General features: G+C 33.0%; 1 protein-coding gene across 1 annotated transcript; it reads right to left on the bottom strand.

The window, feature by feature from the left end:
• Positions 1-223: 223 nt before the first annotated feature.
• LOC133292314 (probable LRR receptor-like serine/threonine-protein kinase At1g67720) lies at positions 224-8,274 on the bottom strand. The gene is made up of 15 exons (XM_061490713.1): positions 8,184-8,274; positions 7,055-7,586; positions 6,158-6,663; positions 5,845-5,977; positions 5,590-5,661; positions 5,411-5,479; positions 5,210-5,281; positions 4,942-5,010; positions 3,754-3,908; positions 3,430-3,668; positions 1,933-2,059; positions 1,797-1,865; positions 1,467-1,653; positions 1,190-1,325; positions 224-778 (listed from the first exon to the last, which is right to left on the bottom strand). The coding sequence occupies exons 1-15, from the start codon at positions 8,272-8,274 to the stop codon at positions 443-445; spliced, it is 2,793 nt and encodes a 930-aa protein (XP_061346697.1). The 3' UTR covers positions 224-442.
• Positions 8,275-12,691: the final 4,417 nt, after the last annotated feature.

Here is a 12,691-nt window from a genome sequence, read left to right as displayed (position 1 = left end):
CTACTTTGAGATAATAATTATTCATTATTAAAAGTAAATATAATGATATGAATATTATTAAATTAAATTTATTTAAATAATTATATAATTCTTGCTTCTTTAGTGTCCATAAGTCAAGGCGACAGAAGGTAAATTGAGATCTTACATTACTACTACTGCAGGAGGAATCCACACTTTTCCCCCCTGGTGCTCTGCAAAGAAATAACAAGTCCAGAATGGCAATTCAATGTACACAATGCCATTGATGCTTGCAAAAGCAGAACATATAAACTTCCGTATACATACACACTGTTCATTTGGATGGCAGGGGGCATCAAACATTAGACCAATATGAACAACTGATTAACTGAACAAGGACTCCAGACAAAAAAAAGGAAAGAGAAAAATTAAAGTTAGAGGAAAAAATAAATAGGAAAATATTGTGCTTGTTCACAAGAGAGATTTATCTTGCCGTAGGCTGTGCAATGGATTCATCAATTGACAGGTAACTCTCAGCTCCACCCAGATCCATTGAACCCATGTTCATGGAAGAATGAAAAGAATTTCTTGGCATCTCGTCCGAATTGCCTTCCCTTAATGTTTCAACCTCTCTCTCAATAGATATTGCATCTTGGATCTCCTTTAGAACCTCTGAAATTGATGGCCGCATATGTCCATGAGGTTGAACGCACATCAATGCTTTCTCTGCTATTTTCCACATTGATTGTAGGTCATAGTCTTTCCGTAGCAAGGGATCAATAATACCTTGTATATCTCCACTCTCAATGTGTAATTTTGCCTGTGAAACAAATAATGCAGGCAACAAAAATTTAGTTGATGTAAATGCAATTTAACTTAATATGGCAGGTCTGCGCGTCTATATAGTTTATTCAGTGGTCCCTATCGCTCTATGCTGAAATCATTGCTAGGTTAATTTCAGGGAAGAATTCAATTTTGTTTCAATAACAAGCATAGCAGTATAGGAAAATCCAAAAGAATCTTTTAGCTTCTCAGACAACTTCATAAATTTACATATGCATGTTATTATAATTTATTTTTTCAATGCTGAAAAAAAAATACTGTACAAATCATTTCAGAGAAAACTACAGAGGATTTTAGAATTATACACTTTCTTTATACCATAAAATTCTATGTTTGCAGAGAAATTAAAACTCACCCACTGGGTTATACAAAAAAAAAAAAAACTCACCCACTGGACTATGTTTCGGCAATTAACACCAAAGCTTTCATTCGATATTGCTTCTTGACCAGATATGAGTTCAAGAAGAATTACGCCAAAACTATAAACATCACTCTTGTCAGTCAGCTGCTGGGATATATAGTACCTGTTCAGAAAAAAGTTTTAACAACAAGCTTTGAGGTTACCGGGACCATAGGCAACTTGAGTTTAGTCATCCAACAAAGAACTAGATATAACTTTGTTTGCTCAAACACACAAATTCATGGAAAATAGATAAAGGCCTTACTCAGGATCCAGATATCCTACTGTCCCGCGAACTATACTTGAAACATGGGAGACTCCATCAACAGCAAGTTTTGAAAGACCAAAATCTGAAACTTTGGCTCTCATGTGCTTGTCAAGAAGAATATTGCTGCTTTTTAAGTCTCTATGGATAACGACAGGATTACAACCTGTATGAAGATATTCTATCCCTGAACAAGCATGAGAATAATACAGTTAATATCACGTGATTGATCAAAAGGGAAGGGTCATTCAATCAGAAAATTATAGGAAAAAATAAGTAATTCTATAATCTAAAATGATGCATTGGCATTATAATTTATGAAGTATAAACCTTTGGCAGCATCTTCTGCAATTTCAAGTCGCTTAATCCACTTGATATTCTGTCCATGCGCCAATGGGCCTACAAGAAGTTAAACATAATTGAACATATGGACTTTTTCTCCTTGATTTAAATCATGTAGACTTACCATAAAGATGTTCCTTGAGAGTGCCATTATGCATGAACTCATAAATAAGCATACTATTCTCTTCTTCCCGGCAATACCCAAGAAGCTGTACCAAGTTTCTGTGGTGTATTCTTGAGAGAAGAGTCACCTGGATCAAAGAAAAATATAACTATAATATGAATATCAATTCGAAGACAACAGAATTTAGTAAGAACATTGAAACTAATTTATATATTTTATGCTTTATTTAGAAACAAAGTAAGGTAGGAAAGAAAGTGGAAAAGAATTTTTTTTTGAAAAAAAAACATTTATTTAGATGTCATATAAATTAAAGGGAAAGAAAATGAAGAGAAAAATGCAATCCTCTGTTAAATATTTATTTAAAAATGTCACAAGCTCAATTTTTATTTTCACTCAACTCTTCCTGTTTTTTGGAGAGATGGATTTTGTTGAATTGATGTAAAAATGTTCTCCCTGTTTCGTTTGTTCTTATTTTCTTAGCCTCTCAAACAATGTAATCAGACTTTCAACCTCAATTTCATTTCTCGTCAATCTCCTTTCTCCCACCATCTCAAACAAGTTCTGAGAGACCATGCTATGTTTGAGTGCAGAATGGATTAGTATGGGTACCAAATAACTTGATGGTACCACTTTGTTCTAGTCCAAAAGCCAAAGCTTTGTATGCAGATCTTGTTTAGAATAGCGCACAAGAAAGGCTAGGTGATGGATATCTATTAACCAGCTTGTGTCTATAATTTCCCTGCAATGTATGGGTAAAGTTCTGGAAAACAAGTGCAGTGTTTTAAAGTTCTCTGAGCAATTTCAGCCAAACATAAATTAACTCATGCAACTTTGCTAGACCATGTTGCCACCTCGGGACAGCATCTGGTGGCCATCAGATAATAACTACTAAAAAAAGAGGGAGGATATTCATACTATATCATTTTTCTACTACCATCCACTATAACTATGTACTCCGGGAAATATATATTTATAATATTAAAGTTGTTATTTTCTCTCTCTTCAGACACTTTTTAGAACTTGTTGAGAGAGAAAAAAAAATAATTTTAATATTATAATTATGTACTCCGGGGAGTACATAGTTATAGTAGATAATAATAGATGGTAGTAAAAAAATGTAGTATGGATATCCCCCCTCCTAAAAAATATGCTACAAGCTTTTGCTAGAGCAACCTTCTTTCCTGTTCATGAACAATATTCTAAATAACAGTATTAAATTCTTTTTTTTTTAGATTAGCAGTTTTAAGATCATTAATGAATGAGTAGCAGCCAGTATATTCAACCATTTTATCCCAGCCAACTTTCTTTCTCAAAGGAACACAGCAACAATTTTCTGTTGGTCCATGCATTATTTCAATTATTGATAAATCTATTTGCATCCGTGAAACAAAGCAAAAACCCATAGATCTTAAAATGAAAATGTCACTGAATGAAGCAAAATAGTAAAAGATAGTAGAATGCTGGAATACTTGGAGAGGTTTATTAATAGCAGGTCACCTCATTGGAGAACTCTCGCTTGCCTTGATAGGAATTACTGGTTAGAACTTTAACTGCTATCTCTTTTCCATCTTTCAATTTCCCATAGTACACAACTCCAAAACCACCAGAACCAATTTTTTTCTCAAATTTATTTGTAGCATTTTCAATTTCAGAAAAACTGAAGCAGCGAGCAGCTTCTGCAGGATCATCGCTCTTCCAAGAAGCCAGCCTTTGAGTAGGGAGAGAGATGATGTGGTCTATGAAGAGTGTAAACAAATAAATCATTTTCTATCATCTCAAATATCTGACAGACAAATTAAATAATTCTGTTTAGAATCCTACCTTGCTCATAATATCTTCTCTTGCCTTTATGCATAAATAAGCAAGATATAACAGTAGCCAAAAGTAGAACAGAAGCCCCGACTGCTGAACCAATAATAACATACATGTGGCTCTTTATTCTGCTTCCTCTATGAAGGTTAATGTTTCCAGAGTAGCTGTTTAGGATGAAAGGGGGAGGAGGGAAGTAGTGGTTATCATGTAAATATGATGAAGAGAGGGAAATAGGGGGGGGGGGGGGGGGGGGAACAACCATGCCAAACTGTACTGAAGACAGAATGTAGTAGTAAAGTATCCAATATTACTTTGAAGATTAGCTGAAAGATACTGAAATTGTTTACTTAAGCAATCAAAGCAACATGATTCATTCAGCTGAAAGCCAGAAACCAAAAGATTAATTGAAAAACATCTAAGAAAGAGGCAAGGCTAAATATTAAAAGAACATAATAAAAGAAAAAAGGGCGGGAGAAGAAAGCATAATTGGATGTTGGTCCATTGACATGCCAGAAGGAACAAATACATTAAAAATTTAAAGAAAAATAAAAAACACAATTAGGAATTTCTCTTGAATAATCTTCTACTTAGCTGATCAGACTAGGATTGTTACTTTTTCTAGTTATAAAGCAGCCAAGTTTATTTCATGGCACAACAGATATTTACATGAGCCATGTACAGATTAAGATCTACAAGAAAGTAGTTAACAGGACAGAACATTCCATAAGCATCAATCACATCTTATGTAAATTTTCATCAATTATCCTATAACATGAAATCTGCCAATAATTTCCTCCACTTTCTCATGTGTGCCGCATAGTTTGAAACCCACAAGAAAGAGAGCTGGAAATACTACGGAAGAGAGAATGAATCTAATATTGATGAATGAATCTCAACAGAAAAGGAGAAAATTATTCTCTTTCAAGGGTTTCCCATTTTGCAGTTGAGCTAATGCTCGGTTCTCCAATACTAACAATATTCAAAGCCCCCTCTTTTCTGCGCCCTTTCCACCCTAATAAAGCTAAGCCATTGCTACTATTCCTTTCAACCACCTTAGAGTTTTAACTGTCTTATTCCATCTAACTAATCTAACTGCTTTGACTCACTTGTGTTGGCCTTCTTCTATTCTTCTCTCCTGTGTCCTACAACAAATGGTTTCATCTTATGTTTAAGTTAGCAAGTAAAATTTGTACTTACATGAAAACCAATTCCTTGCTCAGAAGATCTGATGGTACTTTTCCAGATAACATATTATTTTGCACATACCTGCAAACATCAGCATTACCTGAATGATATCCGAATAACATAAAAGAATGAAGCACAATAATTTAAGTATTATTTAAACATGACTCCTGTTTCCAGGGTCATCAAGAAGAAAAAAAACACTCATGTTAGTGAGATATATATATCAAATCCTATAATTAAGATCATAATTGGATGTATCAAAAGTATACTTATAGCTTACAATTCCCTCAAATTTGGAAGGTTCACCAAAGAGGTTGGGAGCACACCCATCAACTGATTGTTTTCAAGATGACTGCAAGAGGAAAAGGTTGCAGTTAACTAAATACTACATAGTATGACTGAGGGAAGAAGTTAGAGGAAAAGGTTGCAGTTAACTAAATACTACATAGCATGACTAAGGGAAGAAGTTAACAGGGATTACATGATCTTTAAGTCCATGCATCCAGTAAAATCTGGTATTGGGCCAGTCAACATATTTCCATCAAGCCATCTGCATCCATGAATAAAATCATACCACTGCCACAATATAAGTTTGATGGACCAAACATGAGACATCAGCAGCTTCATTCCAGAAAAATCAGAAAGCAAGATGAAACTTACAGTTCAACCAGACCAACTAATTTGGTGATATCCAAAGGAATATTCCCAGTCAAGTTTCTACTGGATAACAAGCTGCCACCACCGGGAACACAAAGTAACTATTATAAGATCATTTACACTACTCTTTCAAAACATGTAGTGTAATATTCTTTATCAGAAGCAAACTGGCTTTTCTTTTCTCTTTTTCTTTTTGGGGGAAGGAGAAGGAATCCACATATAGATGAAATTAAAACCTAAAAAAAGATTAACCTTTACATTGAAACTATTCTTGGTTGAGGATCTGAGCTACAGCGGACCCAAGACCATGGAACAGGAAGACATGGGTCACCTCCTTCTTGCGCCCAGTCTGCTGAAGAGTAGTGTGAAAGTACACCAGAAATAGCCGCTCCTGCAAAATATCCAATCCACTTACAATATAAATTTTAATTTTCTAATGCTTCAGACAAGATTTAACTTAGAACACTTTGCATTGAAATAGACATTCTTATAAAATGGTTACTCCAAATAGCTGCAAGTTAGCCAAACAACATATCATACAGTCAGAGTAAATTCTTACTGGGGAACTTACCATCTAGAGAACCATCATTTTTCTCCAGATACGTATTTATCTCCATGGCATTTAGGAGAGGTCCCTTGGAAGAATCAGATGTCTTGCCAAATCTAAAAGAAAGCACAAAGGGTAGGGATATATTGGTAAATCCTGGTTCATAAAGGCGATATTTCCCTTGAGCATTTTCTTCAATATTTACAATAGCCTTGCTGAGATCAGGCTGGCCTGGAAGTACTAGCCTGAATTTTCTGGACTCATTAGGACCCAAATCTTCAATCTCTGCAAAATAGGTGAATGCCCAACCAGTACCGGGAAAACCATCCAAGTTCAACCGGTAAGTTAGAGATCCATTTGTACCCACTACGGCTGTCTGCATCACTTTCACCGGTGGTATTTCATCTCTGTTAACATCAATTGGTATGTTGGTAGAAATTTTCTCAGTTCCAGCAGCAACATCAACAAGATAATTTGCTTTCTTCACAGAATCAGACTCCCAAATTCTATCAAAAGGGTCATCAGGATACCTGAGACGGAAGAAATATATACTTCTTAACAGACAGGAAAGTACTTCAAAAACCACAAGATACTAACTACACATGTTGTCAATTACATAGTTAGAGAGAGAATCTTTGAAATAGTTCTTTGTTATGAAGACAGTTACAATCAATTAAAAATTGTGATTTTAGATAGTGAATAAGGAAATTCATATGGAAGTGCCCTTCCGTGTTATTTAAAGTTTTTTAAACAGGTGGAACCATATGGTTCACTGTCACTGATCATGTAACACTCTTACACACTTAGTGCATCAAAATTAATCCATATCATACATACAAGCACACTTAAGAAAAGATTCTTTAGAAGATTGATTTGTGCAATAGAAAATTATGAAGCAACATATAGAATGGCTTAAGGTACCTGATTGGAGCATCGCTCTCTGCACCAAAATTTATCCTTGCAGAGACACTGAGGTAAAATTGTTCCTCATACTGTGTATAATAAACTGAACCATTGAATTGCCGAAGCTCGAGCGTAGATATGAATGGCTGCCCGGTTGTTGCATTTGATAAGCATACACTCACAGTAGAACTTGAAGCCAAAAATATAAGCTCTCGCATTTCTATACTGTTAGCATCAGATATAACAATAGTAGACCAATGTGTAGCCCCAACAGAAATGTCAAATTTCGGATAAACATTGTTTTTGTCAAAGTTCCCATACAAGAATGTAGCCCTCAGCAGGTACCTTGTCCTACTGACAACATCAAGTGTGTAGCAGTATTTCCTGGAATCAGCAGGAAAGTGTCGTAGTGTCATGTATTGCTTCCGTGTCTCATTTGCAACTGATATTGTGCTTATTTCTCCAATAGTAAGCTCATCATCAGGAGTCCATTCAAGACCAATTTCATCATTGAAATTTTCTGTACCTCCACAGTCCAAACTTACAAAACCTGCTTAGATGAATCCAATTAATTCCAAGCTCTAATACGCAAATTCAACTAACAAACAAACCACATAAAAATATATATTAATTGTTAGTTAAGAAAATAAATAAATCAGAGCAATCGAAACTTGTAAAACAATATAATATAAAGATTCATTAAACCACCATAAAACTTGACCTTAACGGATCTCATGAACAACATCAGAGCTTAGATCTTAGTCTTTTTCGTAATTTGTTTATTGTTTATTTATGCACTATGCAACAAGCGTCAATAATTAAGCTTTCTGAAACAGGATGGTGTGAATGAATTCATTTTTCTCAGTCGGATCATAATTATAGACTTGAATTTCTAAAAATAAAATAAAATAAAAGGTTCTCAGAACACCTTAGGGTTCAGGATAGACGCAAAAACAAGTAATAGAAGTAGTAATATTAAGATAACCGAGAACTAGTGCCAGAGTATAGAGCACTACGAAACTACTAAAAGAGGACGTCATTTGTAACGCAAATTTAGGTGCTAGAGATGAAAAAGCTTCAAGCTAATCTGAGAGAAGAAAGAGACTATAAAGAAGAAGAAGAAACAGAGAAAGAAGAAAGAGATTACCCTGCATGATCTGAGCCGAGGAAAAACGCGATGGGAGTAGCAGTGTGAGTGAGAGTGCGAGAGAAAACAGGAAGAGAAGGCTACTCTCCATTTCTATTATGTGAAGCTTTTTACTGAGATGAGACCATAAAAATGGCGTAACCCAATGCAAAAAGCGACTCTCTCAGTGCCTACACCAGTGGGAGAGGACCATACCGAAATAGAAGTTGGTATCGCAGATTTGTAGTAGCCTACTACTACACTAATAAGGGAGAAAGTACATAACTAAATACCATGCATGTTTGCAATATATTCGAATTATTAATTGATAATATAAGAATAGAATTTGAAAATTTTCACTTGTGACGTTGATATCTTAGCAAAGTTTTAATACGTGTGTTACAATTTTTGTTTTATTTTTTTAATGTGTCATACAAAATAAATTTTTATAAAAAAATCATTCTTTTATTTTTATTTCTATTTTATTGTAATTTAAAATTTTGAATCTCTGATGATATTTTACTTATAAAAAAATTCATTATTATCTAATTTAATAACAGGCTTTCAGCTTTCAGGGCCGTTTTGGTGGTGCGTGGGACCCGCGGCTAGACGAGGGCCCATGATAAAGTGAGAGACTCGTTCACGAAGGAACGGGGGAGCCATATAACTTTATGACGCATTTGTTTGAGAAGAAATTTTTTGAATATTAGAAAAATGTAATTATTAAGGAAAAGGTTGAAAAGTGAGTTTGGTAGAAAAGTTAAAAAAAAGTTGTTTGGTTGGTCAAAATTTTATCAGAGATATTGAGTTAAATTTTGTGAGTCTTTGTTTGGTTGAAGGTGAAATAATGATAGGTAAATGTGTTGAAATACCAAAAATAACCCTTGATATTTTAGAGATGTAGACATGTGTACTTAGAAGAGGGTAATATGGTAACACTCTTCATTCACATTTTTGCATTTTAGCTAATTTTCTAAGAATACCACATCTTAAATGGTAAAGTTTTACCACGATTTGCTTTTGATTTTGCACACACTTGTGAAGGATGGGAAAAAGAGAAGGATAGCTAAATTTTTTTAATCTTTCTACCAAACAAAGCAATCATAGAATGCCACTTCAAAATAGACGGGGAACCAAATAAAAACCTTCAACCAAACGTCCCCTTAAAGAGTCATTTATTTACAAAAATATATATTTAACACTCTTACAAAAAATAAATTATAATTTAATATATAAATGTGAATAAATAAGCTATTAAATATCTTAATAATAATAATAATAATAATAAGAAATTTAAAATTAGATTCAAAATCAAAATACATTTAACAAAGAGAAATTCTGTTTTAATATTTTTTAATATATATCCTAAAAACAAGTAAAATAGTTATAAACATCGATTTGCTTTTAATTATAATTCTCAGTACTTGTTAGTGAGCAAAATTTTATAGGACATTAAATATAAAAAAAAAAAATGAACATGTAAATGGAAAGTGGTGACTAACTGCTAGCTCCTTATGCTAGGACTTGTCCTCTTGGCATTTGGCTTAAAGTGCTTCTGTGTGTTAGATTCTAATTTTCGGATTAATAAAACTATTATCTCATGCAATTAGTATATGAGAATAAAAATCTCTTAGAAAAAAATATAATATAAAATAAAACCACCCAATAAATTTCGGTATAAGTTTATCGCAGACGCTGCATATTCTCAAAATAGTTTTTTTTTTTTTTTAAATGTTTGTTGAGCCAAAGTTTCAAGCCACGGCAATCGCTCTATTTTCCTTTTCCATAGTGACAATCTATATAATTCATAGAACAAGTTGGAACGTTGACTTCAAAACTTTTTTGTTACCGAAACTTTTATTATTATCATATATTAAATTGTCAATCCACATATAAAGAAAATGTTAATTGAAAATCATAAAGTAACATTAGAACCGCATTTGGTAGACATGGAGTTTGAATGCTCAAACCTCAAGGAGAAGTTGATGGTGACATTAACATGAGTGTGGAATGCATGTGTGCTCTTACTTTCATTAACATGGGTCAAGGTCCAAGTGAAATAGGCCCACCTTGACCCACAACACGAGAGAGTGGGGAAGAGAATGTTAGTCAAATTCCAATGTCGTACGGGACTACAATTTCAACTTTCATTTGCATGCTTTAATGCTAGGTCTAATGCTTTCTGCACCAAGCTTTCTTTAAAAATAAACTTAGCCTTTTAAGTTAAAAAAAATATTGTTAACTTAATATATATATATATATATATATATATGTATATATATATATATATACATTATAATGATAAGTAATTTTTTTTTATATAAGGGATCGATCATTGTTACATCTTTCCATAATTTTATAGATAAATAGCATACTTAATATCACATGTTCCTAAATTCACACACAAAGGTAAGAATAATTAGAAAAACTCAATGGCAAATGCCTACGATACGGATAGTTGCATCTCGCTCGTTTACAAGAGAGCGACAGAAGATAGATGTAGAGGATGAAACAATATGGTCAATAAAGATCCCCACATACCTTTCTATCATGTTTAATCACTTTAGTGACCTTTCTGAAAAGCACGACCGATCCAATTTCTTAACTTAATGGGGGAAAAAATTGTGATATGAGCACAGCCTTTAACTTTTGAAAAGATGACAAAATTAAATTAGTTTTTTTAGATGCCTTTGCCATTTCCATTTTGCTTTTGGACTCTCCATCAAACCAAAAACATCACGGGCACGCATTATGATAGCTCCAATGAAGATTATTTTTTTTTAATAATAATAATAATAATAACCGTATTTTCTTAAGCATTAAGTTTACAGAAAACTGTATGGAGAATCAAAAGAAGGGGAGGAGGTACAAAACCAATTAATCTTTAGCAGTTTGGTTTTAGGGGAAATAATTTCTGCCTTTTGAGGCAGGAAATATTTCTTTGCCACTGCAAAATAATGAGAAAGAGAAAGAAATTCATAAAGAGAAAAAAAATCTCACAAAATGATAGACCCCACTCCTTTTTTTCTCTCTCAATGATAGATAAATATTTTCTGCCTCAAAGCCAGAAATCATTTTCCCCTGGTTTTATATCTTTTTTTTTTTCGGTGAATAGTTTACTTTCATGTACCTAACACACCAACACAGAGTAACAGATTAAAGCAGTTTGATTGGTCCTTCATTAATTAATTCCCTCGATGTCATTGGATTCTTCTGATAAAAGTTTGAGGCTTTAACCAATTTTCTTGCTCAAACAATTTGGTTTCCTTTTTAAATTCATGGAATCTTATTTATGTTCTTACGATTATCTCCTTGTTTAAAAGGCAAGTCCAATCACATTAGGTTTCTTAATGATAAAATGTCATCCTTTAATTAACCTGCATCAATAATTCTATACCTCGATCCTCTTTATGTTTGCTTCTTCCACTAAAATATCAATAAATGATTATATTCACTCATATATATTTATTTTTTATATAAGTGAGAATTGAACACATGACCTAAAACCATTCATCTAAATCCCTCACCACTAAACCAATGCTAGTGGCTTATATTCACTAATATTTTATTAATGTAACTATATATAATTTATTGATTTAATATATACAAGTTGAGTGCATAACATTTCTACAAAAATTATGCCCTATATGTTAATTAAGGTCGTGAGATCTTTATAATTTAACTCTTTTATACATTGCATTTTGTCGCACTTGTAAAAGCTTCATTTCGTTTTTATTTTCTTGAATTGTATTCTCATCAACCAAACTTGGACAAATCACAAAAACTATGCGTAAAGAAGGCTCGAAATGAATTGAAATAGTATATAAAAAAGGCTCATGAAGTATGAAGAAAATAAAGTCATCGACCTCTGGATTCAACAGAACATAATAAAAGTGATTACTTCGTGAAGTAATCAGTGTGCAAGCGTCTGACATAAACGTTAAGCTGGCCAATTTCTAGGGTGTATCTTGTGCAACATGGTTGAATATACGGTATGTAAATTACAAAAAGATCTTCAATAATAATAATAATATTATATATATAATTTTAAATTGCAAATTATTATTCTCAATTTGCACATCTAATCATATGAATATTAAAAAATCTTAAGCAACGAGTCATGCGACTATTGCTTCTTCGTCTGCCATAAAGTTTACGAGTAAGCTCCATTGTCATCAACACGGTACAACAGTAATTTCGGCTCATTCATCACCAAATCACCGCACTTAGTTTTTAGCTTTTCTTTTACTTACAAGGAGAAGTTAGGTTAAACAAATTTTTACAAAATTTCTTATAATTAAAAAAAAATTATAATGAAGAAAAAAATCAAAAACCAAAAACCAAAAGGTGGAGAAACCAACATGATTAATCAGGGCAGGCGTTATTATATATAAAAAGTCATTATTTGTCTTTAGTGAAGTAACTGGTACATTGACAGTTTTATTTTCAATTATTCATCTTGATAAAAAGGGTTAAGGATAATACACATATATTAAAAGGATAATCAAAACAAGGTGGTCAACAATAAA

This window comes from Gastrolobium bilobum, unplaced genomic scaffold, assembly GCF_033153095.1.
Source record: "Gastrolobium bilobum isolate Gb01-03AN ecotype WA unplaced genomic scaffold, APGP_CSIRO_Gbil_v1 utg22134, whole genome shotgun sequence".
In the NCBI taxonomy this organism is placed as follows: Eukaryota; Viridiplantae; Streptophyta; class Magnoliopsida; order Fabales; family Fabaceae; genus Gastrolobium; species Gastrolobium bilobum.
This window is presented reverse-complemented; position numbering and strand designations above follow the sequence as displayed.

What these genes read in the sequence shown, in the direction of transcription:
- LOC133292314 (XM_061490713.1), bottom strand. Translation starts at nt 8,274, where the DNA reads ATGGAGAGTAGCCTTCTCTTCCTGTTTTCTCTCGCACTCTCACTCACA. An exon ending in CTTCCAAATTTGAGGGAATT is followed by an intron (nt 5,011 to 5,209) that starts GTAAGCTATAAG and finishes TGATGTTTGCAG; the next exon opens with GTATGTGCAAAATAATATGT. An exon ending in TGCAGAAGATGCTGCCAAAG is followed by an intron (nt 1,654 to 1,796) that starts GTTTATACTTCA and finishes ATGCTTGTTCAG; the next exon opens with GGATAGAATATCTTCATACA.